Below are 26,979 nucleotides of genomic sequence, written 5' to 3'. Positions count from 1 at the left end.
CTGCTCTGGTGCTGCAGTCATGGTACAGCACTATGACTGAGTGTTGCTGCTCTTCTGCTGACAGCCTTTGGTGTCAGGGAGCAAACATGTTTCACAGAGTCTCCTGGAAAGAGCTGGAGTGAATTCAGATGAAACAAAAAGATTAAAGCTCTGGGTATTTGAGAAGCCACCAAAATTTGTTGAGTACACCTGTCAAATGGGAGAGAGCCAGACTGCTTCTGTGTGATCAACAGCTCTCGTCTCCATCTGTCCTGTGCAGACTTGCACCAGATGCTCTTGTGAGCATCTGCAGAGATGGGTCCTCAGCAGATTCTTGTGTCGATATGAAAACCCACAGCATTGTCCCTGCTGCTTTCAAAGGTGTTTTTTTAGAGGCTGAAACATAGTGTTAAAGCACAACAGTTGTTCTGATTTGCCTTATGGGGGACCTGGGAGAAAACCCACTGCAGATGTGTGAGTAGTTGCTGTGTGGAGCAAAGAGATGGGGGGACCATCTGGGAACGGTGGCCAGACATAGTCCTAGTTGGGCTTGGTTAAATGAAGGGCTGAAATGTTCCAAGGGACCCTTCAGAGTTGTGTGCCTGCAGGACAGGAGCTGGGCTGAGCTGATGACTCTAGGCTGAGTTCCAGGTAGAGAACGCGCAGTGGTGCAGTGGTGATGTTGTGTGGTTTGGCATCTTTTGGTCAGGCCTGGATGTTGTTAAAAATGTCTGTGCACCCTCCCTGCAGGGCTGGTGTGGCTGAAGGGACCCCTCAGGCTGCAGCAGGTGCTTGTGCCAGGAACACAGGGCATTTTCCAGGAGCATGGGGCTCCTGTGCTCCCCTTCAAAATGCTCTGCGGAGCCCCAAACACATCCCATCCCAAGACCCATGGTGTAAGAGCAGGGGAATTTGCTGCACAGATGGAGACTCCTGACGAAATGGGGGGACGGATAAAGACAGTTCTGTGGCAGAGGCTGGCCCTGCTTCAGAGCTGCAGACTGAGCATCTGGAGATGTCATCCACCATCAAAGACCACCCTGCCAGTGGCCATGTCCATCACCTTGGGTAAGGTCATGTCATTCTATACACACCTGCGGGCCCTGCCACTCTCCTCAGAGCAAATCCCCTTAATTAAGTGTCTAATTAATACCTAAAACTACAGCCTGAAGCTGCTGCCAGAATCTGCCCTGCAGCAAAGGTAAGACAGGAGCCACAGCAGCACATCCCCATGACCTTGGGAAGGTGCCCCAAGACCATCATGTAGTGCCCCGGTGGGGTGCTACGGCATGAGGGGTGGCTTGCTTCTCACCCACTAGCTCCGCTTGCCCACCCTCTCTCTGCTTATACTGTCTTTACTATTGGGCCCCTGAGGAAGAACTTTTTCCCTGAGAGGATTGTCAGCCTCTGTACCAGGCTGCCCAGGGAGGTGGGGGAGTCCCCATCCCTGGAACTATTGCAAAGCCATGGAGCTGAGGTGCTGAGGGCCATGGGTTAGTGGTGGGCTGGGCACTGTGAGGGCAGGGGGTGGACTCCATGAGCTTAAAGGTGTTTTCCAACAAAAACAATTCTATGATTCCATGATTGTTATGCTTCTGTGATCATCTGAGGTTTGGGCAAACCAAAGCTGATGATGCAGAGGGGGTGGATTAGATGATCTCTAAAGGTCCCTTCCAACCCCTACCATTCTATGATTCTATTTGTCCCCATGCTATGTGGCTGCTGCTTGACCCTTTCAAGGCGAGCACTGGGTTTCCTCCTCTTGCTATCTGCAGGTATGTGGCTGCTCCTCGCAGGGTGCCTGAACGACAATGATGCTGTCAGAGGCTTCCAGCCCTTTCCTGCTTCTGGGGGTCTTGTCTTACTTCCATGGCAAAACTGAGAGGGAAAGGTCCTACCCCCTTCCAGGGTCCTGACTTGGCTGGGGCTTCTGGGCTCTCTCCCAATAGCCTGTTTTACCTCTGGACTGCAGACACAGCCTACAAATAAATTTAATCCACAAATTTGGGCTCAAGGACATGCCACAGTGCTTTGGAATATTGCACCCTCGCTGTGTGGATGGGCAGCAGCTGCTGTGGACAGTGGCCATATCTCAGAGCCCATGTCCCCCCCCACCATTCCTGGGCTACATGCCCACCCAGCAGAGGAACTTCTCCCTGGAGAGCAAACCCCTTGACTACAGGTCCAGGCAGCAGCATTGGGGGTTTGCTGACATGTCCGTGTGTGATGATCTGCAAACTCCATTTGTCTGCTTACTTCTTGTAGCAGCCAAGAATCACTCACAGAGACGGGTTCAGTTCTTGGTGCTGCAAATCCTTTATTGCCAAAGCTTCCCCCTATTATACCCTTATCCCCCGATCACACAGAGTTTATTGGGTAACAGTCTCAAAGCATGCACCTATGCTAACATAATGGTTGGTCACTCTATACTTATCACTAGCCACTCTTGCTGCTTCTTTGGTATGCCTGCATCCTGGTTTTATGCTTCAGTTCTTCTGTCTTATCACTTCTTTCTCAGAGCTGTTTATCTGTGCTTCAAGGGAAGAACTTTGTCTCAAGGTTAAAGCTGCCTGCAGCCCAATTCTCTCCCACAATTCTCCCTTTTCATTTTATAGATCATTTTCATGGAGATCATCACAATCAATCGTGATTCGGCCTTTATTTCATAGAGAATGATGTTATTCAATCATGTCAAAGAGAGTGAGAGAATCTCTCGGCTCCAGAGGGTACCCTTAAGGGGTATCCCTGCTAAAAAGGGGGGAAATTTTCAGACATTCTAAAAGAGGCAGAAATCCTCTCACCTCACAGAACTGGGACTGGGCATTTATAGAATAAAGTGACTGACTGTCAGTCATCTTGTCATTGGACTTACATCTCTGTAGGGCTAGCAGGAACATCCAGTCTCCTGCAACAATGTTATGACAGATGTCTGTTTCACTGCCCATTGGCTCAAGAATCTTCTCATCCTCTCAAGTTATCCTTGGAGATGGTTAAGTCAGGCTGATCTGTAATGGCCTTCGCCATTAGAAAACAGCATGACCTTCAACTTGTATCTTTTCACCAGGGGGAGTGTCCTGCTACACTCCACCCTGAGACTGCAGTCAATCATCTTTACCTCATGAGGTGGTAATGCAGGTACCTCTTGCCTCCATGCTATAAAAGTGCCCCATATTTTATACATTACCATCAAATGTGTTAAGAAACATCATTCTTTGTTTAATATGACAGGCCTAGGTGGTGTTAATTGTGTTAAGTCTTGAATCATGTACCACACTCTCAGATATATGATGATTATCAAGACTAGGCATAACATCCTGAAATAATGTTGTTGGTACTAAACATGTTAAAGATCCCAGTAACAGTCAGAGTTCATCCAAACAAAACATCCCACCAGTGATATTCTCCATCCTTTTTCACTCGTTTTGGCACACGATGTATATGTCCTGGGTGTCATGGTGAACTGTAATGAGAAGTCTATGAGTTCTCTCCTTCAGTCTTTCTATTAAGTTGTGTAGACCAGAGTGCTCTAGTAGCTTCTTGACCAATGTAATGTTCATTCTTATAGGTGCTGGTGACAAAGCATTGTCACTGTATATTCTGGTACACAGTCCTCAGTATTGAGTAGTTAAAGTCACATCCTGAAATACAAATAAAATTGCAAATGCTGAGATTTGAGTAATTGTAAAGTGATGCTTCCAGGTTGTCTGTTAACAAATTATCACAAAGAGTTCTCAAACATGCACAACCTTTTTCAATACACTCTAGGACAGACTCTGGATCATTATCAGAATACATTTCAAAATGACAAATACTCTGTTCAGTGTCTAAGCAAACGTCTTGAGTTCTTAAAGTATGGCTTTCCCATATATATCCTCGTGTTCCCTTTCACAATGCAACGACAAATGAATAAACAAAATGTATTTCATAGAATCATAGAATCATAAAATGGTAGGGTTGGAAGGGACCTTTAGAGATCATCTAGTCCAACCCCCCTGCAGAAACAGGTTCACCTAGATCAGGTTGCATAGGAACATGTCCAGGCGGGTCTTGAAGACCTCCAAGGAAGAAGACTCCACAACCCCCCTGGGCAGCCTGTTTCAGTGCTCCCTCACCCACACAGTGAAATAGTTTTTTCGTATGTTTAAGTGGAACTTTTTGTGTTCCAGCTTCATCCCATTACTCCTTGTCCTGTTGCTAGATACAATAGAAAAAAGGGATGCCTCAACCTCCTGACACCCACCATTTAGATATTTGTAAATATTAATGAGATTCCCCCCTTAGTCTCCTCCAGAATAAACAGCCCCAGTTCCCGTAGCCTTTCCTCATATGAAAGATGTTCCATTCCCCTGATCATCTTGGTGGCCCTGTGCTGGACTCTCTCCAGAAGTTCTCTGTCCCTCTTGACCTGAGGAGCCCAGAACAGGACACAGTACTCCAGATGAGGCCTCACCAGGGCAGAGTAGAGGGGGAGAAGAACCTCCCTTGACCTGCTGCCCACACTCTTCTTGATGCATCCCAGGATGCCATTGGCCTTCTTGGCCACGAGGGTACATTGCTGGCTCATGTTTAGCTTATTATCAATCAGGACTCCCAGGTCTCTCTCTGCAGAGCTGCTCTTCAGCAGTTTGACCCCCAGTCTGTACTGGTGCATGGGGTTGTTCCTCCCCAGGTGCAGGACTCTGCACTTGTTGAACCTCATGAGGTTCCTCTCTGCCCAACTCTCAAGCCAGTCGAGATCCCGCTGAATGGCAGCACAGCCTTCTGGTGAATCAGCCAGTCCTCCCAGTTTGGTTACAACGATCTCTTATTTCTAAGCAGCAAAAAGCATAAGCAATGCACCTACTCATTACTACACGAGAGTAGTGATAGTGACTAAGATACACAACCCATTGCCCTAATACTTTACCATCATCCAGAGCTGCAGTCGCTGGGGAGCCCCTGTTACAGTGAGGATTCGGGGAACCTGTCCCAGAAATTGGGAGGTCCTATGCAGTGTGTCTACTCATAGGTGAGATCTCCAAAGTCGCTGTAAGAGAGTCCAGCCTTTTATACTGTTGAATAATCCCACATAAATTTACCGGCGGAACATCTGATTTTATTCTCTGTTGAGATGCCACCTGAAGCTTGGTCAGGGCCCCAGGAGGAACCAAGGGAGTTTCCTTATCTATTTGGTTCTTTTTCATGTATTACCGACCAAGGCTAAACATCTGATTTCTCTGCCTCAAACACCAACCCCTGTACATACAGAACTAGACACATCAAATAATACATTCTTATAAACATTTTAGCTACATCCTTCACTAATAATTGGAAACTTTATCCTCATCAATAACTCATATTTCACTAATGATGAGCTACTTATATAACGTTTGATTGGGAGTTTCATCTATAGGTCAACTTTGGTTCGGGACCTGTTGCTCAGGCCTCAGCACTTCTATCTGTGATGGTAATCTGAGAACGATCAACACTTGCTTAATTGTACCTGAGTTCTATCCAACAAGATGTAAGGATGAGTTGCACAGATGGTGACCTTGTGTTCGATGGCGCTATCATTGCAAAGGCTATAAATTTTGTGGTTCCAACATACAATGTTATAATATGATATGACTGATTCTCTGCATCCCGAGGAGGAAGCCAAGCTCCTCCAGTCTATTACTTGCTACTGGTATATTGGTATCCCACCAACTTACCAAGGCAAAAATGGTGGGTCAATGATGTGTGCCCAATATATATGACCAGTTGCTTCCGGACAAAATAAGAATAGCGAACTTATACTTACTGCTGAGTTGGTTGAAATAAGGGCCAGATAGGTAAAAAAAGTCATTTTCCAGTGTTGACATCGCTCCTACCCATGCCATCATATTCTCTGCTTTCTGTTCTAGTTGTTTCAGACTTCCCCATGTGACAGCCGCAGTTGCCGAGTTCCTAGGAATCTGTTGCCCGCATGTCGATTCCCACATAGTCAGTGGGGAGGTCTGGGGTATTGGGTTGAAAGGTTGATTCTTCCAGCTCATGATATGGCTTAACTATTCTTGCCGGTATCCACCAAGGACCTGTGGGCGAGAAAACACAAGCATACCCTTCCCCCACACCAACAGATCTACTGTCCCTTTCCAGGCTGGGTCTCCTTCAGGATCCTTGTACAGAACCCACGGTTTAGCTGTAAGGTGCATTGTGCTGAAATGATGTTACACATCCGATTTCTGTTTAAAAGATTAAGAATATATAAAGTCATTGCTAGCGGATTCTGTGGTGTGTCTGGAGAATTCCCCCTTCTTTGTTTTAAAATCAGGGCTTTCAATGCAGCATGTGCATGTTTGACTATTTTCTGTCCTGTGGGGTTATACAGAAACACCCATCTTATGTCAAATCCTCCATTGCTGTAAAAACAGTTGTATATTTTGAGCTGTGTATCCAGGGCCATTAACAGTTTTAATTTCTTTCGGCACCCACATGTTTGCAAAACAGCTCAACCAGTGACTTGGTATACATACAACCTTTTCCCCAGAGGCTGCAGTGGCATGTATCATCCCAGAAAATGAATCAACATAAACAGCAGATGAATTAGTTACAGTGGAAGCTGAGATAAATATTGCCTTATTGTTCTTGCAGAATCCTGGATGGTATCAGCCAGCAAAGAACAGTTAAAAGGTGTTACGCTTTTATCAGTAGGGCCTTTTGCCCCAGGAATAGAGGGCGACAGAGAGGTTGCTAGCGCAGCAGCAGCAGCCTCAGAGCGATCACTTTTAAACTGCAGCATCGACTCCTTTATAAGTCACCAAGTGGTTAATGACTCTGTAGCAATTTTATCTCCCTTTGAAGCATGTTCACAAAGCAATTTGCCCAAATCCTCCCAGGTATTAACCTGAAATGCTGTCGTGGCTTCAGAAGGAACCCTCTGTTTTCCTGCCCAAATTAATAAAGTTCTTATGGCTTTATCATCAGACTGAAGCCCTTTTTTTTTTTTTCTAAAATACACATTATTGTATTTAGGATAGTTTGTTCTTCTGAAGAAATCTGTGCACCCATTTTGTCCCCAGCTGCTCACCTGCTCCACAGATGCCTTCAGTTTCTGCCTGGCCAGGGCTTGTGGGCTCTCCTTGTTGATGGATCCACAATCGCGAAAGAACTTATCTACACAGGGATGAAGAGAAGCAGGCACTTCTTTATTATGCAGCACTGGGGAACATGGAGGATACCTCCTCTAATCATGCTCCGAAGTTAGTGACGTTAGTTACAATCTTTAAGGTTTTTATACATTTCAAAGAAAGAACTACATTTGCCAACAAAAGCATGTATAAAATGTCCATCTTTTAATTTGCCCTTTACCGTGATTGGTTCCTATTATAAAATTTCTCAATATCATAGTGATTGGTTAAACACTAGTAAAAAAAAATAATATGTCTATTTGTTTTTGTCTATTTGTTTTGGTAACAGCTAAGGTAACAGCTAAGTTTTCCTAACAAATACATGTGCCAGGTTCTTATCTTAACAGGTCCCAATCATGTGGTATGCAACTCTTTGGGCCTTTTGCAATTTAAATGAGTACTTACTTAATCATTAGATGATTAAGCTATTTGCAAGTGTTTAGCTAGTTGATTAAACTATTAGCAAATGCTTAAAAAGTGCTTAGCTAGTTATTGTGGTGTTAGGTTATTGACCAAAATAATCTTGTATCTGCAACATCCTCACCACTTCAAATTGTTCAGCTGGGCTCCACTACCACCGCTCATCTACTGTGGTCCTGGGGGGAAAAAGTTCTGGCTTGCCAAGATCATGTCGGGGGCACCAGATGTCGTAGTGGTCAAGAATCACTCACAGAGACGGTTCAGTTCTTGGTGCTGCAGATCCTTTATTGCCAAAGCTTCCCCCTATTATACCCTTATCCCCTGATCGTGAACAGTTTGTTCTATGTTAATTGGGTAACAGTCTCAAAGCATGCACCTATGCTAACATAATGGTTGGTCACTCTATACTTATCACTCTTGCTGCTTCTTTGGTATGCCTGCATCCTGGTTTTATGCTTCAGTTCTTCTGTCTTATCACTTCTTTCTCAGAGCTGTTTATCTGTGCTTCAAGGGAAGAGCTTTGTCTCAAGGTTAAAACTGTCTGCAGCCCAATCCTCTCCCACACTTACTGATGAGGGGTACAGAAGCATTCACCTCCCCTCTTGTTCCTCCCAGTAGTAAATGGAGTATATTTTGCGGAGGGAGTTTAGGCCAGTGCAAAGCATCTTGACAAAGGCAAGCAGAAACCCTTCCAATCCATTCCCAAATGCCTTTGCTGCGACTGCTACTCTCTGCAGGGTCGCGGCTACATGTGTGGGCTGGGAGGATCCCTGGGGGCCATCTCCCCAGGCGCCAGCCCCATCATCTCAGATGATTTGATGCAGAAATATTGTTTCACGCCTCAGATGGTTAATTATACACCATTCATTCATTTCTGCTTGCTTTCACTTGCTTTTGCTCCCTTCCCTTGTTGCTGTCACAGAATCACAGAATGTTAAGAGTTGGAAGGGACCTCGAAAGATCATCTAGTCCAACCCCCTGCCAGAGCAGGACCACCTAGAGTAGATCACACAGGAACTCGTCCAGGTGGATTTTGAATGTCTCCAGAGAAGGAGACTCCACAACCCATTTGGGCAGCCTGTTCCAGTGCTCCCTCACCCTCACAGTGAAGAAGTTTTTCCTTGTTTCTTTGGAACCTCTTGTGTTCCAGCTTACACCCATTGCCCCTTGTCCTATCATTGGATATCACTGAGAACAGCCTGGCTCCAGCCTCCTGACATCCACCCTTTACATATTTGTAAACATCGATTGAATGGACTGTTTTGGCTCATGGCGTTTTGAAACTTTTTCCTACTTACTGTGTTTTATTCATTCCTTTGTTTATTTTAACTTCCCCCCTCCTTGCTCTTAGAGCTCTGTATGGGTGCAGGAGTCCAGCCTGGGGCCCTCTGTGGGTCCAAGGATGGTTTAGCAGTGGGAAGATGGATGAGTCTGAGCAGAAAACTCTTGCCCTTGGGCTGGGATGGGGAGAGGGCTGGAAACAGAACCTCTGTCAGGCCTTCCCTTCTTCCCAGGAGGGTTTTCTTTTTAAAAAGAAAATTATTAATAACTCCAAGCTATTTTAAAGTCACCCACCGGAGCTCACAGTCAGTTTGCAGGGGATGGTGTGAGGCAGGAGCCAGCAGGTCGCAGGGAGGAAGCCCCTCCCCAGGGGCTTCCACCCAAAAAACCTGTGGAGGGGTAAAGCTGAGGTGCCTACATGGTTTGAATGGCACCCAAAATTCACCACCTTTGCAAAGCTGTGGTGGGGGCTTCTCAGCCCTCTGCCTCTGCCTGGTGTTTGCAAGGGGTGCTCAGGGGATGGGGTGCTCATTTGACTGCTGCCAGCAGCCAGAAAAACACCAGCCCTGGTGAGGAGTCCCTCTAGTGTCAGTGTGGGAGAGACCAGGGTTGAGTGGGCTCCCATGGAAGAGCGCAGGGAAGGAGCTGTTTCCCCAGGGGAGGTTTTGATGCCTTTCAGAGGGTTCAAAGCAAACTCCTGCACATGTTGATGCTCTAACATGGAGATTGCTGCATTTGGCTTTGAACTGGGCTGCTGGTTTTGAGCCTAAAAGGCAGAGGGATGCCTGGGGTCACCCTGAGCTGGGATCTTTCACTGAGGAGGGTCTGGAGCAAGGTCCCTGCCTGCTGTCCTCCTCTGCTATGAGCAGTGGTCACCAATGCTAACACTGTTCTTTCCCCTCTGCCTGCTCAGGTCCCTCCAGACACAGAAGCCCCCTCTTAGTGTTATTGCCCATCCCTGGCTGTCCCCTCCATCCTTCCTTGGACATCAAGCACTTTCTGACTGTTGCTGCTACCAGCAACATCACCAGGCTGCCTGCACAGATCACTCAGCCCACTGAATGCTGAGGGGACAAAATCACTGCATACTCAGTATGGATGATGCTTTATTCCAGCTTATTGCTTGCGCCATGTGCTTTTATCTGCTAACACAAGCACCTCCTTTCACTCCACCCCATGCCTGCCTCTTCTGTACCCTCTACCTCTTGCGTTACAGCCCGAAATCTATCAGGCGCCTACAACATCTCCCCCTCCTTAAGCTCGATGACCCCAGCATCCTGTGGAATGGGCTGATACATATCGTGTCTGCCCAGCACACGTGCTAGCTGAGTCAATTGCAGGAAGATATAAACAGGTGCTGGTCGTGTTCCACTTCACTGCCCAATCTCGCCAATAGTTGAGTGACCCTAACTGGATCTGTGTTGCGGCGAGGGCTCCAAAGAACATGTCAATCTGCAAAAGAGACTCAGTAGACCGTTAGGCTTGCATTTCTGGCCGTATTTGTTTCGCTGGGACCCACTGCTGAGTTCCCTCCTTTTCTACACAAGCATACCCTTGGCCCAGGCATCTAAGCTTCCACCCTGATTCCCACTCCCTGGTGTCGATTTGCCGCAATTTGACTGCTGGTAATTCATCTACTGCTACTAGTTCTTGCTCCCTAAAGTGTGCTTGTGCCAGTATGGATCCTGACCCTTGAACAAAATGGTTAAGGACATACAGACAGCGCATTAAAATATCATGTTGCCTATCGGGGGGAATTCTATGTCCCATGCTCTCCCCCTCCCTAAGACAGCTGAGCTGTACTTTAAGAGTAGCGTGAGTGCTTTCAACGATTACCTGTCCCTGGCTATTGTAAGGGATGCTGTGCACCAATTTGATCTGCCAGGTTTGACAGAATTCTTGTGTCACATGGGAGGTGTAACAAGGTCCATTGTCAGTTTTGATTTGTTCAGGACATCCTAGGATGGCTATACATTGTAGCCAGTGCCTGATTGCGTGGCGCGCTGTGGCTCGGCGCATGGGAGTAGCTAGTATGTCCTCCAGATATTGCACCGATTTTGTGGCGTCAGTATGCAAGATTTTCTCCCATCTGTCTCCCTGTTTCCACACCACTGCTGCTTGTGTTGGTCTTTGATGAGGCATCTGTAAAGGCAGTGAGGCCTTCCACCAGTGCCATAGACAACTGCACATCAGGTGTGCACTGCACGTTCCGCAGCAAGTGCAACAGTGGGTGTTCTAGCAGGCCAAAGAGCTGACCGGTAAAATCCGCTAAGGCATTTTGGAGCTCCCACTCCATCTAAAACATCTTTTTCCATTGTGCAACTGAAATAGGCAACATAAGGACCGTTGGGTCCATTCCCGACAGTTGCCATGCATGCTGTCTTACCCGTCTAATCATGGCCGTGCATACTCGAGTCCAAAATAGCGTGGCCACCTTTTCGTGGCTCTGAGATATCCACTGCAGGATGGTGAGATGACGACTACCATCAAGTTGCCCCAGGAAATCGTGCGCTCCTTGTGGAATCAAATAGATAGCGACAACCAATGCCTGACCTGGTTGCCATCTGGTCAAGGCATGACTCTGCACATGGTTGATAATGTTTGCCAGTAATGCTTTCTGGCAGTCAGACAGCATCCTTGGGGCTTGTGCTACTGGCTCGCCTCTGAGAAGTGGGTAAAATATCTGCATCTCATCCTGGGTGATCAGTACGAATGATCGCAGCCACTGTAGGGTCCCCACTAACTGTTGCGCCTGTTGTAGCGTAGTTATCTGGACAATTACCAACAATTTCTGCGCTCTCACTTGCCTTTTTGTGATAAGCGTCCCTAAATATTTTAACTCGCTACCCCACTAGGTCTTACTAGGTTCGATAATTAGTCCATGTTTAGCTAACTCCTCCACAACCTCCTGGTGGAGTTTGCGGAGGTCGCTGCCGCTGGGCAAGCTCAACAAGATATCATCCATATAGTGGACTATTTTCGCTTGTAACCATTTATGACGAATGAGTCGTAGGGCAGCGCCGACTGCCAATTGGCACAATGTTGGTGAGCTTTTCGTGCCTTGGAGTAGCACAGTCCACTGATACCTATGTGTTGGCTCTTAAAATCTCGCCCCCTCAGGGCCGTCTGTTGCTGTGGCATCGTCTGTGGAGGAATGGTTAAGGGAGAATGGACATGGATCCCAGGGTATAATGTTAGGCCTGATGGGGCAAGGCAGTCTGAGTTCTAGTTATATGAATTTAATGCACAATCAAGACCAGAGTCAGAGCCATGGTTAAAGTAGTTGCTGTCATGTAGTCAGCGCAGACAGCAGGCCGCTTTCTGCTCCCTCAAGGTCGGGCTGTTTTCAGCTAACGAGCTAACAGCTGAAGGTGGAAAACAACTTCGGAGAAAAACAAGATGGGAAAATGTGAGGGAGCTTGCTTATCGCAGAAACCGCAAGTAGGATGAACATGAGAATGTAATCTATTAGCTGCTGTTGCTGAGCTAGCTTTGAAGCTGCTGTGTATATAAGTTAGAGCCTGCTTTCAATAAAGTGAAGATTTCTGCTATCACTCACATTGAGTAGGACTGATTTCTTCCCACCCAGCTGAGAATCGGACCCTGGGTCGATTGCCGCATGAAATAGGCTTAGAGCTGTTTTTTCAGGCTTCGAGCCTGATTTCAGGCTTTGACCCTGGTTTCAGGCTTCGAGCCTGGTTTTCAGGCTTTGACCCTGGTTTCAGGCTTCGAGCCTGGTTTCAGGCTTCGAGCTTGGTTTTCAGACTTCGAGTCTGTTTTAGGCCAAGAGCCAAAAACTTCGCGGCAATCGTCCACCGGCCCTCCCCCATTAACTGCTCGATGGTTACCCTGTGCAGATGATGCTGAGGATTGCCTTGCGCTTCCGTACATATGGTTTGATTTATGGTGCGCCACTCTTCCTTCCACAAGAAAAATAAGAGCCCCAATAGAATAGCCTTCACTAACTGTGTGCAATCATGCGGCAACATAGGCTGCTGGAAGACGCATTCCAGTAGCACCAGGGACTCTGGACGGCTAAGTCTGTGTGTCTTTACCGTCCCATGCAGCTCCTTCACAACCTTTGTTTCTAGGGGAGTCCATTCATATCTCCCCCCATCCGTCACTGAATCATAGAATGTTAGGGGTTGGAAGGGACCCCCAGAGATCACCCAGTCCATGCCCCCCCCACCCTTCCCCCCATAAGCAGGTTCACCCAGACCAGGTCACATAGGAACATGTCCAGGTGGGTCCTGATGACTTCCAAGGAAGGAGACTCCACAACCCCTCTGGGTAGCCTGTTCCACTGCTCCGTCATCCTCACAGTAAAACAGTTTTTGGGGTTTTTTGGTTTTTTTGTTTGTTTGTGGTCTTTTTGCTTGGATTTTTTTGTTGTTGTTGTTGTTATTGGTTTTTTTTTAAAGTGGAACCCTCTGTGTTCCAGTTTCATCCCACCACCCTTTGTCCTGTTGCTAGCTACAATAGAAAAAAGATGTCCCAACCTCCTGACACCCACCATTTAGATATTTATAAATGTTAATAAGATCTCAGTGTCCTCTTCTCTAGACTAAACAACCCCAGTTCCCGCAGCCTTTCCTCGAATCTAAAAGGCAATTTTTTGCTATCAGACGCCAGTCTGTAAGTGGTTGTCTCCCTTCCCCGGCTGCATCCTTAATCAACTGCGTTTCCTGGGCTATCTTCTCAGCATTAGCAATCACTTCCTGCAGTCGGTTTAACAACATTGCCAGCCTACCGCCGCCCCCTCCTGTCTGCATCGTCTCGGAATAGCCCAACACTTTTTCTCTTTGTGGCTGCATGCTATCACTTTCGCCTATCAAATGCATCTCTACATCCTCCCCATACTCTGTCCCCTCCTCCTCCAGGCGTCATCTTTGGTGGCCAGTGACACAGCTGATACTCCTCATTTCTCCCGCCCCACTTCCTTCAGGTGCCATCTTTGGTGGCTCATGGCACAGCTGATATTTCTCCCCTCTCGGCACCACCCGCCCCGGTGCCGTCCCTGGTGCCGGTGACGCAGTCGGTATTACTCCCTCCTGCGTTTTCTTTTTCTTTGTCTCCCTCGCGTGTCCGACGGTACCCAGTCTAACACGGGGTCGTGCCCCCCCACTCACCCCTGATCATCCTGCACCGTACCCCCACTCGACTCTGCCCACGCCTGTCCGCATCCTCGGCAGCTTGTCCCAGGGGTAACCCGACGTGCTGGACTCGAGTGGGAAGCAGCTCTCCTGCGGGGGCTCTGCTCCGGGGCCGCATCCCCCACTCTCCTCCTCACTGTCAAGTTTATCACATTCCGCGTCCCCACACAGTGACGGACCCGTCTGCGCTGCCCGACTCTCCACTTCCACAATCGTCTGAGCCTCCTGATCGCTACAAACTCTCTCCTCCGTCTGAGCTTTCTGCCCCTCCCTCCGGATAGCTTCCTGCGCTGACAACCAGAACTGTTTCTCCTCTGCTGCCTTAGACAGAGTCCTCTTAATCTCCCCCTACGCTTTAAGGTGCTGATCCATCCCCTTGGTCCCCACTAAAGTAGCCTGCAGCATCTCTTCCTCTACCACCGTCCAATTCTGGACACAATAACTGTGGGTGCCTGTACCACACCCCGCCTCCGCATACATGGGATGCAAGCGGCCGTGGGCACGCGATGAATCTGCACCTGTTCCAACTGTGCCATGGCCGCGTGTAGGCACAAATGTAGCTTGGACCAGCTAGCTTGAATAAAGATGGTAGGGATAAGTTAATGCAGCTGGCAAGCTACTTCAGAAAGAGGTGCTGCAAGTTAATCAATTGGGCCCTGGGTGATCTCATGGGCAGAAGCAGCATATAAGGAGGTAGCTAGCAAAGGAAGGGTGGCTTTCAGTCAACTCTGGTGGTTGTACTATGTTGCCCATGTATGTCTCTGCACGTACATTACCTAGACTCTCTACGTCTTCAACTGAATATTGCTTGCACCACTACAACATTTGGTGACCCCAACGTGATTCGCCGAATTGGTTGGAATAAGAATCCTCAGCAGAAAAGCACCTGCATTCCTGCTTGAAAAGGCAAGTGATCCGAGTAAACCGATATAATGGGAAAAATGATAAGCAAAGAGGAAAATCCTATTGACACCCTCCAACATATCCTTGCTGAGAAAGGATTCAATTATGAAAGAGAGGATTTGCTAAGACTTGTAAGATGGGGACAGGAAGTAGGTCTCTTTGTCTCCCCCTAAGAAGTATATGAAAAGGGATATTGGGAAAATCTAGGAGACATGTTGAATAATGCTATTGGCTTGTGTAAATTGGTATCATCCATTATATAACAGCTAGAAGGTGACCGTGCTACAGCTGCTGCCATGAAAGCAGAAAGTGCTGTACCATCTGCATTTCCAGTAGATGCTAAAAGGTTCTTTGGAGGTGGTGACTTTATAGTACCATCGGCTCCACCTCTAGAAGAAAATACTAAGAGACTCTTTGGAGGGGATAATGTCGTAATACCCTCGACTCCACCTCTAGAAGAGGAGAGCATGGATGTGAGCCCATCTCCCCCAGAACCACCTAGAGCACCGTTCCAGGAGCCGAATATGCGCATTGCTTCTCCTCCCCTCCCAACCACCCTTCACCATCCTTCCCCATCCCATCCTTCTGCTATGTCTGAAGGAGTACCTGGCAGAGTATGAAAGGTACGCTTTGCAAATGACACTATGGATCTGCCATTGCCCCTGAGCTGATCGATCCCTGAGTATATTCCTCTTCCATCATCACCCCCAACATCTAGTGAAGTTGAAGATCAACAAAGACAATTGTTAAAGGAAGAATTAATATGACACGGAGAAGATATAAAACAGACTTTGGCCCATTTGGAGGAACTGATGGAAAAGCCAAAAGCAACAACTAATCAACTGTTGGAACGGATTAATAAATTAACCAACCCAGAGATTAAAGTTTCATCCCCGCAGGTGCTCAGAGACCCTTGGCCAGATGACTACGATCCGGCTAAGAAATGGAGAGGCCTCATATGTGATGCAATAATTGAAGGAGAATTTATTCCACAAGCCTTTCCAGTAATAGTAGCACAAAGAAAACGACAATGGGCACCTTTGGACTGGAAGTTGGTTAGGGAAGGCCAGAAAGCTGTAATGCAATATGGCTTGTCCAACCCATACGTTCAAACGTTATTGGATCATATTTTCACCAGTGGATTAATGACTCCATTTGACTGCCGGAAGCTAGCAGAAACTTTCCTGAAGCCCACTCAGGTATTACTATTGGAGTCTGAATGGGAAAAAAGAGTTGATCTGGCAGTAGTAGAAAATATGGACTTAAAACAGGGAGATCCGCGGTGAATCGTCACAGCAGATATGATGTTGGGTAAAAGACCGTTTGCTGACCCTCAGGTACAAGCCCGACTGCATGAAGCTGTTTTGCAGCAAACACAGACACTGGCTCGTCAAGCATTTAAGATCGTCACTGACATGGGGATGCCGGTTCCCTCATATACAACTATTATACAGAAACCTAATGAGCCTTTTATGACCTTTTTAGACCGTCTAAGAGTAGCTCTGGATCGTATACCAAACATGTCAGCTGAAGTAAAAGCGGAAATAAGATTACACTTAGCAGTTGCTAATGCTAACCATGACTGCAAAAAGATCTTGCAGGCTCTCCCGCAGACAGCAACTTTGGTCGACATGATAGAAGCCTGCTCTCCAGTAAGATCATCAGCACATTTAGCTGAAGCAATAGCAACAGCATTGAAACCATTAGTTCAACCTCACAAAGGAAATCGGAGGCCAAAATGCTTTAACTGTGGAAAAATAGGACACGTGAAAAATCAATGTCGGTCCAGACCATTGGTATGGACAAACAGCTCCGCCAGACCATCTGGGTCCAATGGCAGATTTCTTGGCAATCATTACAGATGTGGCAAGTTTGGACACAGAGCCACTGAGTGCCTCTCTCGAGTGGCCAGACATACAATGTCTAAGGGAAACGGGTTAACGAGCGCAGAAAGGGCGAGTGCAATGACACAAAAATGCCCTTCAACATCAATGGCTGCCTGGATGGCCTCAGATCAGCCACTGCAGGAAGCGCATGAGTGGATGTGGAAACAGCAGTAGATGTAACCATCCACAACACGGAGGTAATGGTTAACTCATCCAACGCTAACGGACCCCTTGGCTATGGTTTAAGTGCTTTGCTTTTAGGACGGTCATTGGCCTCTTGACAGGGTATTTTTGTGCTCCCTGGTGTAATTGATGTGGATTATGAAGGAAATATTGGAATAATGGTTAAAGTTTGGCAGCCACCAGTTCATATACCTAAAGGAACTAAAATAGCTCAATTAGTTCCTTTCAGAGCTAAAGTTCCATTGGCAGGAAGTCGTAAGCGTCGAGATGGTAGATCCACTGGTGTACCTGAGGTAAGATTGGCAATGCCACTTTCACAGGGAAAGCCCACTCAGACGGTTCTATTCCAACAGCCAAATGGTGAACATATGGTTGGGTACAACACATTACTGGATACGGGAGCAGATGTTACTATTGTTCCATTATCCTATTGGCCAAAAAGCTGGCCTTTAGAGAATTTAGACACCCCTGTTGTTGGAGTAGGAGGAATATAGATGACAAAAATTAGCAGAGACCTGATTTCGGTATGCATACAGGGCGAAAAGAATAGATGTGTGCAAATTAGACCCTATGTAATGAACACTTCAGTTTGGCTTTTAGGTAGAGACGCCTTAAGCCAAATGGGCTTTCGTTTGTCAAATGAAAATTTTTAATGGCAGCCATTGATGGGCGACCAATCCTGAAGTTAACCTGGCTCACAGATAAATCAGTTTGGATTGATCAATGGCCGCTAAGCAAAGAAAAGCTCACCCACATTCATGAATTAGTAAATGAACAATTAGAGAAAGGTCATATTAAGCCATCCACCAGTCCATGGAATACACCAATTTTTACTATCCCTAAAAAATCAGGGAAGTAGAGGCTGTTACACGATCTAAGAGCTGTTAATGCAGTGATGCAGGACATGGGTGCTTTACAGCCATGATTACTCTCTCCTGCAATGCTTCCAAAAGAATGGCCCCTGTTAGTGATTGACCTAAAGGACTGTTTTTTCACAATTCCCCTACATGAGGATGACAGTGAGAAGCTTGCTTTTACAATACCATCTATTAACCAACAAGAGCCAGCAAAACGATATCAATGGACTGTTTTACCTCAGGGAACGAGGAACTCACCAACTATTTGTCAAACTTATGTTGCCTGGGCGCTAGCACCTCTGCGCAAAAAATACCCTCGTGTTTTATTTTACCTTTATATGGATGATATCTTGATTGCAGGAAAAGACCTGGACCAGCATCAGATTCTACAAGAAGTGAAGCGACAGTTGAGCAACTCTGGGTTGGTGATTGCGCCAGAGAAGGTAGAAATGCACGCCTCTTGGAAATATTTAGGTAATATTATCACCGATGCGCACATTTATCCTCAGAAGGTGGCAATTAAAACAGAAATTGCTAATTTAACAGATGTTCAAAAGCTAATAGGTGATATCCAATGGGTACGAACCATATGTGGTATGAGGATCTTGCACCACTAATGCCTTTGTTAAAGGGCTCAGTAGAGGCTGACAGTGTGTGAAAACTGTCCCGGCAGCAAATACAAGCAATAGAAAAAATAGGAAACAAGATAGTCAATAACTACAGTCACCGATATGATCCTGACTTGTCAATTAACATTGCTGTGATAAGTCAAAACTAGCATGTAATGGCAGTCTTGATGCAATGGGATTCAGTAGCGGAAGACCCATTGCGGATCTTCGAGTGGATATTTTTGCCATATAATTTGCAAAAAACAATTACCACGAGGCTTGAGGCAATTGCGAAAATAATAGTTAAGGCCAGAAAATGTCTGCTGGAAATAGCAGGGATTGAGGCAGACGTCATCTTCGTTCCTCTCACAGATGAGTTCTTGAACTGGGCACTGCAACAATCTGATGAATTACAGTGGGCCTTATTGTCATATCCAGGAGCTATAAATAATCATTATTCGGCCCATAAATTGTTTTCTGTTAAATTTCAAATGGAAGACCGGCCGTTGAGATCAGCAGTACCTGTTAAAGGCCTGACTGTTTTTACCGACGCAAGTAAGATCCAAGCCAAAGCAGGAGTGGTTTGGTGGGAGAATGGAAAATGGCAAAATCTGTTCACTCCCCAGGCAGTTCAGTTCAACTGCTGGAACTGATGGCTGTAGTTAAAACTTTCGAGAAATGGCCAGACGTCCCATTAAACATCATCTCTGATTCCCTCTATGTGGTCGATGCCGTCAATCGATTAGAGAGAGCGTTGTTGAAAGAAATCTCTAATCAGAATCTGTATAACTTATTTCTGCGGCTCTGGCATCAGATAAATGAACGTCAAACTGCTTATTATATTGGACATATTCGAAGCCATTCGGGCTTAAAAGATGGCCTATCAGTTGGCAATGAAATTGTTGACAAGATAGTGGCAGCTCCTTTATTGATACCTATGGGGCCAATAATTGACAAACTTTCTCAAGCCTGAAGATCACATGACTTTTTTTCATCAAAGTGCGAAAATGCTGGCAAAGCAGTTTGACCTGACCATATCAGACGCTCAGGGTATTGTTTCCACATGCCCTGCATGCCAGAATCAAATCAGCCTAGGAGTAGGAGTCAATCCCAGGGGTCTGGCACCATTAGGAATATGGCAATCAGATATCACTGTCTGTGCTCCCTTTGGGCGATATAACAAATACATGTCACCATTGATACCTATTCGGCCATGGTTTGGGCCACAGCCTTAACCAGTGACAGTTCTCGAGACGTCATAAGACATTGGAGGAGTTGCTTTGCAGTCCTTGGTGTTCCAAGAGAGATAAAAACTGATAATGGCTCGGGATACATAGCCAGTAAAACACGTAAGTTTCTGAACTTATGGGGTGTTAAACATACTACTGGAATCCCAGGAAATTCCACCAGTCAAGCCATTATTGAACGTACACATCAAACCTTAAAAGGCCTGCTAGAAAAACAAAAAACGGGGGAAGAGGGGGTCAGCCCTCAAGATAGACTAATGAAAGCCCTTTATACAATGAATCATCTCAGAATTGTGGCAAACCGGAATGAACCACCAGCATTAACACACTTTGCCCAAATGAGTTGGGATTTGGATTTTACTGACAAGCCTAAAGTTCGGTATAAGAATCCCACTACTGGAGAGTGGCAAGGACCTGCAGATCTGTTAACGTGGGGAAGAGGCTATGCTTGTGTCATTACAGATCAAGGTCCCCGGTGGATTCCGGCAAAATGGATCAAGCCACATCAACAGAAAGGACTTAATAGCTGTAAGACCAATGGAAAAAACAATCTTGAGGAAAGAACCAAGTGATCCACCTTCAATCCATCACTCTATTAAAATGTAAACCCTCGCAACTGTGGCACCACGTACGCTTCTGTAAATTCCTTCAGCTATCTGTATTGCATTAAAAGAATTGAAGAACTTAAGATGACCACTGGGAACTTGAAAACAAAAATGGTGTATTTTCTATGGATGAAGAGATACTTCAATCTGACAGATAATGCTCACAGATCAGCATGTTAAAGGATCTGAAGAAAACTCCAGAACTACATCAGGAAACAGAAATATCAGTGGAACTACCAAGAACTCATCCCTTCCTGCCAGTGTGCGTCCCTCCTAGCAACACATATCAGATTATGTTTATTTTGACTTTATGGATTTCTGTATTGTATTGTTCAGCGATGTAGCTGTTATTGACCTTTTCTTGTGAACTCATGGCCATGGGTAAAAATATTTATGTTTTCTTCATGTACCTTTAATTTTGAAATGTGTTGCTAAAGGCTGGCTGGTTCAAAAAAGAAAAAGGGGAGAAATGTAGGCACAGAGGTAGCTTGGACCAGCCAGCTTGAATAAAGATGGTAGGGATAAGTTAATGCAGCTGGCAAGCTACTTCAGAAACAGGTGCTGCAAGTTAATCAATTGGGCCCTGGGTGATCTCATGGGCAGAAGCAGCATATAAGGAGGTAGCTAGCCAAGGAAGGGTGGTTTTGAGTAAACTCTGGTGGTTGTACTACATTGCCTGTGTATGTCTCTGAATGTGCATTACTTAGACTCTCTACGTCTTCGAGTGAATATTGCCTGCACTACTACAACAGTAAAGTTTCTACAATGTGCACAGGTGCGGTTGGCTGAGATGCTTATAGGAGGTACAATAGGTTGCACATGAGCTGATAAGAGCCAAAAGAAGAGTTCATGAGCGGGCCACTAGAGGAAGACTACTGACTTCATCCCAGCGACTACCCTACGACCACCAGGAGGCAGAAGAAGACCCCCTATTAACAAGAGAGGCACATGCGCAGAGTACACCAGGGAGCGATGCACCCGACCGACAAGGACTGTATAAAAGGACTGTGATACGGGGGGGGGGGGGGGTCACGTGCCATTGGTGGAGCAGAGTCTCCCAGCCACCCAGCGCTGTTTTGCTTATTTGCCGCTTGCTTAATAAATTTGATCCATGAGTCACTTAAATTGGCCTGTGAACTTTATCACAGCAACTTATAACAGAGTTGATTCGGTAATATTAATGAATAGATTGGCCACTGCAAATAGTGATACATCTGATAAAATTACAACAACCTTTGCAATATTCTCTATCAGTATTAGGAACTAACAAGTGGCTTTTATCAAAAGGGTTACCAAGGTAGGAAAAGTTGGAAAAGCAATACCATGAATGGTAGCGAACACACTTGGTATGGTCCAGGGCAATGTTTCTTTGGCCCTCAGTTGCATGCAGGCACAATTATGGACGCAGTCGGTAGCTGCCCTAATTATATGAGAGAGTAGTGAAGGTAGTTTCCCCACTGAAATCTGGAAGGTGGTTTGGAACAGTTCTGTAGAGAAGTTTCTTGCTGATACGGGACATGGAGTTTTGTTAGAAGCATGTTTGCACAATCCAAGCTTTCACACAGATAGCCCGGTCAGCTTGACCTTGGGCACATGCCAGGAAGAGGCTGCCTGAAAACAGTGAGCAGCTGAGAAGAAGTAAAAGCAGGATATTTTTAACCACAGCTGTGCTGAGATTTTGCTTAAACTAAGAGTGTGAGCTTTAGCAATTAACCAATTAGCTTGTGCGGACTAGCATATTGCTTTGCAGATGTAACCAATAAATGTTATGTTACTATCACCTGAATTTTGTACTAATGTATAAATATCAGTGTGTATTACTAATAAACGAGCACTGACTCTACCTCCATGAGGATACATCTTTGACTCCGGAAAGCTCCCGCGCAACAGTTCTGCTTTTCACTGTGCTCATTGAAAAGCCCAGTGATGAACCTGCTCTGAAAAATTGTTAACCACAGCACTCCAGGTTCCCAGCACACTGCTGTAAATAGAAACTTGCAGGAACGTTGCAACCCAAATGGACCTCACGCTGGAGTGACGACCCACCCTGATCTATGCAATCCAGGGGAGCAGCTCACCCACCATGTTTGCTGTGTACGTTTTACTTTGGTGCTCGTGCTGTCTGTACAGCCAGGAGTGGTGGGCAGAGCAGAAAAACACGAGCCACTTGGCGTTGTACAGACAAGTTTTTCCTTGTCCTCTGGCCCAGAGAGACCTCAGCTGTGGCCATGTTCCCTCCCAGCCCTTGGGAAGAGGCAGGTTTGTGCACCTGGGAATTCACACGCACAAGCACACACATCCCATGTCTTGACCATAAGTGACGCCTGGAGGTCAGGAGGATTTTATCCCTCAATTCTCAGGACAGGAATCAGCCAATGGGTAATTCAGGTGGCTGAAAATTATTCTGCTTCCCAGAGCTGGAGCCTCCAGCGAGGGCAGAATGAGGGCAGGAAACCTGCACGGATGGAGGAGGCAGCAAGGAGCCACATGCCTGTGTCTGGAGGGCCCGTTTCTCACAGGCTGTGGTGCCACTGCTGTGCTCCTGCCACAGAAGACAGAGTGCGAGGGAGCCCCTGGGTACGGACCCATCTGCTCAGGGCATCTCCCCTCTGCCCCAGGGGAGAAGTAGAAAGAGGGCACCAGAAGAGCAGCGAGCTTGTACGGAAGGCTAGGGGTAGAGAAAGGCCTTACAGCGATGGTGGGAGACCTGGCTTGGAGAGCAGCTGGAGGAAGGAAGGCTCCCAACAGCAAGGGCTTTGTCAGGGACAGGGAGCTGGTCTCACAGCCCAGGGCCACAGCCTGTGTTCCCCAGGACAGGAGCCTGTGATGGCTGGGGCCTGCAGGCAGCAGGAAGGCTGCAGTGTCAGCCCGACTCCAGCCCTCCCCTCACTCATCAAACTGTGCTCTTTCCCAGGCTGCCTTTGCCACTCAGTCCCTCCCAGCCCTGGCCACAGCAAAGAATGGCAGCAAGCTTCCTCCTCCAATGTGCCCACCAGCCTCAGGAGTGTGGGGAGCCATGCTCCAGCCTGCAGGAACCTGCTTGGCACTGATGGGTCCTTCTCACTCTTTTTCTTCTAAAAACTCCTGCACTGGAGCCAGCAGTGGCTGCTCCCATCACCCCTCCACCAGTGGAGTCCCAATACACTCCTGCACTGGGCACTTTAACCCTTTGAAAGCCATTCCTTCTAATAACAATAATACTACAACGAGCTGCGTAAGAACATGCTCCCCTCCCCCTCTTGCATCCACATCCCTCCCCAAATCGTCCCCCCACTTCCAGAAACATCTCCCTGCCCCTGTGCTATCCAAAGCATTTACTGCCTTTGACTTAGCAGATGCTGTAGGAGGGCATAGTCTGTAGCACTCAGTAATGTGTGCCCCTCTGTAAATAACCTTGGAGTGATGTGAACAGTTTGATTCAAAAAAGAAACCAACCAAACAAAATCAACAAAAAATCCCACCAAAAAAATGGAATAAACAGACTCTAGGGACTCAGCCAGTACTCCCTCGTGTAATGTTCACTGTAATTTTTTTTTATGTACTATAACTGTTGGGGGAAAAAAAGGAAAATATTTTTATAATGGAATCTTGTCACTTTATTGTGTTACTCAGTAAATAAAAGGAACAAGTATAATCAAGACAAGGCTTTCTCCTCATTTTGTTTTTATTTCCTAGATCCAGACTAGCTGAAGAGAACACGTGCTGCTGGGCAGGATCAGGACACCTTCCCCTTGTCTTGTGGTGGTTGTGAGAGGAAAGGCAGCACCCTGACAGATAGGCAGCGAGAGCTGCCACAGCCCTAAGCATCAAGGCACACAGGCTAAACACAGACCCAGCTCTTCCAAGGTCATGGCTGAGTCTGCACTCAGGAGGAGGAGGAAGGCTGCAGTGTGGTGGATGTGAGCACTCTGCCCTTGGTAACACCTTCTTGCCCTGCACTGTGTATTCACTGGAGCAGGATGACCGAGTACTTTTCTGAATGTAAAGGATCAGGGAGCACTGCCAGGTAAGGGGCAATCTGCTGGGGAATGCTGCAGCACTGCAGAAAGCTGGGGCAGTACAAGGGAAAGATGCTCTGACAGTGGTGGGGGCTGTAAGCGGGGCCAATAAATGAGCTCTTATTACATGGTATCAGTAAACATGAAACAACAGCTCAACAGAGAGGGAATTGTTTCCTTCAACCAGGCTGTGCTCAGCCATGGAGCTGGCCCCCAGCTGCTGGGCAGTCAGTCCCACACTGTGCCTCCCACCACAGCAGCCAATGGCCCTCGGCTCTGCCAGCCTGTACTCAGTGAATCCTGGCTTTCCTGTAGCACTTCAAACATCTGCAGTGACCAGGCAGTGAAAAGAGCAACCCCTGTGCAGGGATATGGCTCACCTCTCTCATCCTCAAAGACCATCCCCAGCCCTGGGATGCTCGTTCCTCCTGCCACCACATTTCCCACAGGCTTCATGACACCAAACAGGCTCAGCAGGAGATGTGTGAGGGAAACAGGGAGGTGAGGAAGTGGCAATGGAAAGGGAAAACAAGGCTCAACCATCCATGGATCCACTGCCATTCTTGTGACTCAAGGGAAAAGCAGACTTGCTTTGGGGCTGGGTCATCTTGCTAGCTAGGTAGACGAAGAGCTCAATCAGTGTATGCTGGTCGGCCACAGACACCTCCCACAACTTCACTTTCTTGCCTTTGGCCCAGTGCTGTGCTGCATCATAGTCCACCTGGCACTGCTCCTGCAGGTCACACTTGTTGCCCAAAACCACAGTGGTGACTGGGTCAAAAAAGGGTGAGAAGAATCCTTGAAGGTACCAAACATGGAGCTGAACGAGGCTGCCTGTCATTGCCTTGAAGCCTTGCAGCTAATTCCCTCTTCATGCTAAAGCTTTTTAAAACACCACATTTCCCAGTGTTCCCCTCTGCCAGCTTCCCCTCCTATTCAGGTCTGTGTGTTTCAAACCAGCCCCAAAGTAGAAGGGCCTGTTGAGCACTTGCACACTCAGAAAGCATCGCAGGACAATCACCAGTTACAGCTAACAGTCTTGTGACAAGCTAGAGGAGAGTCTCTGGGTGCAAACTTGAAGAGGAGCAGATCTCACACTACAACCCCTTTCCCCTGGGGTACTCATAGAATCACAGAAAGGTGGGGGTTGAAAGGGACCTCTGGAGCTCATCCAGCCCAACCCCCTACTAAGGCAGGTTCCCCTTCCTCAGGAGGCACAGGAACACGTCCAGGCGGGTTTGGAAACCTCCAGAGAAGGAGACTCTATACCCTCCCTGGGCAGTCTGTGCCAGGGCTCCCTCACCTCAACACCAAAGGAGTTTTTCCTTACATTCAAGTGGAACTTCTTGTGTTCCAGCTTACGTCCATTACCTCTTGTCCTGTCACTGGAGTGTTGTAACAGTGCAAGCAATATTCATTTAAAAATGTAGAGAAGCTAGGTAATACACATACAGAGACAGGGCAACATGGTACAACCAACAGTTGACTTGAAGCCATCCTTCCTTTGCTAGCTACTTCCTTATATGCTGCTTCTGCCCATGTGATCACCCAGGGCCCAATTGATTAACTTGCAGCACCTGTTTCTGATAATTGGAAGTTGCTTGCCAGCTGCATTAACTTGTCCCTACCATCTTTATTCAATCTCACTGGTCCAAGTCATATTTATACTTACCCTAGAGACAAGAGAAAAAAGTGTTGCCATCCTCCTGACACTCATCCTTTAGATATTTATCAGCCCAAAGCCCTGCAGCCTTTCCTCATCAGAGATGTTCCACCATCACTCACCTCTTTCTTGTCTTATGACTTGTCAATCTCCTTCTTAAGGAGCTCCACTTGCTTGAAGGACTCCTTGCTGTCAGCACTATAGACCAGCACATAGCCATCTGTGCAGGAGAAGCAGTGCTTGGGAAGCTCCAGGCCCTCCTATAGGCCCCACATGTTGTAGAAGCGAACCTGCTCAATGTCGCCCATGTAAATATCCTCCTGGGTCTCAATCATCTTGGAGCATGCTGGAGAGGTGGACAGGGGACACATGGGGACTGTGCCTAGGGCGCTGGCAGTGCCGGGTGGGCTGAAGCAGGACAGCAGGATAGCAAGGCTTTCCTCCACCCCCACTACTGGCGTATTTAGGGTCTCTCCAGGTACAGCCTTGCCTCCCGCTCCCCAGGCAGGTAGCTGGGCAGGCCCCGACCACCTTCTTCTCGACCCCCGCACTCACCGACCACGTGGTTCCCGTACAGGACCTGCTCCACACCACCACCTTGCAGCTCTTCCCCATCCTACCTCACCGGGACCCGCTGCAGGAATCCGCCTGCCAAACGCGGCTGTCAGGGGAGGGCTGTGTGTGCCCGGTTGAGGAGAAAGGCCCGAGAGGGACACCGGAGGCTGTACTGGCGGCCGGCCCAGGCCGCAGAGGCGAGGCAGCCTGAGGGGAGCGACAGCAGGGCCACCTGGGGCGGCGCGGAGGCCGGGATTGAGCAAGGGGCCGGTGGGACCTCACCTACACGGTGGCGGGACCGTAGCGTCCCCCTGTGGACAGGCGGGCGGACCGGAGCCTGCCGGGATCCCTGGGCCACGGTGACGGCAGGTGAAGCCCCACTATCCCAGGGCTCCCGTCGGCCATCTCGATCTCGCCCCCGGCCCCCCTCCGCCCCTCCCGAGCGCCAATATTGCCAGCCCACGTGCCGCCGCCATAGTCAGTGGAAGTTCCG

The 26,979-nt window shown here is 47.5% G+C and overlaps 1 protein-coding gene and 1 long non-coding RNA gene across 4 annotated transcripts; both read right to left on the bottom strand.

The window, feature by feature from the left end:
* Window positions 1-2,276: 2,276 nt before the first annotated feature.
* On the bottom strand, window positions 2,277-7,295 carry LOC133628663 (uncharacterized). Of its 3 annotated transcripts, none has more exons than XR_009820787.1 (3): window positions 5,759-7,295; window positions 4,886-5,005; window positions 2,277-3,617 (listed from the first exon to the last, which is right to left on the bottom strand). It is a non-coding gene; the product is annotated as an uncharacterized LOC133628663 (long non-coding RNA). The 3 variants fall into 3 exon arrangements; XR_009820786.1 differs by having other exon boundaries at window positions 4,886-6,182; window positions 7,028-7,295; XR_009820785.1 differs by having other exon boundaries at window positions 4,886-7,295.
* A 16,591-nt stretch (window positions 7,296-23,886) lies between these two features.
* Window positions 23,887-26,891, bottom strand: LOC133628628 (NF-kappa-B inhibitor-interacting Ras-like protein 2). Its single transcript, XM_062017044.1, has 4 exons — window positions 26,868-26,891; window positions 26,475-26,547; window positions 26,200-26,277; window positions 23,887-25,039 (listed from the first exon to the last, which is right to left on the bottom strand). The coding sequence occupies exons 1-4, from the start codon at window positions 26,889-26,891 to the stop codon at window positions 24,804-24,806; spliced, it is 411 nt and encodes a 136-aa protein (XP_061873028.1). The 3' UTR covers window positions 23,887-24,803.
* Between the last annotated feature and the right edge of the window lie 88 nt (window positions 26,892-26,979).

The sequence above is a fragment of the Colius striatus genome, chromosome W (genome assembly GCF_028858725.1).
Source record: "Colius striatus isolate bColStr4 chromosome W, bColStr4.1.hap1, whole genome shotgun sequence".
Taxonomy (NCBI): Eukaryota; Metazoa; Chordata; class Aves; order Coliiformes; family Coliidae; genus Colius; species Colius striatus.
The sequence above is the reverse complement of the archived record's forward strand: the minus strand, read 5'-3'. Positions and strand labels throughout refer to the sequence as shown.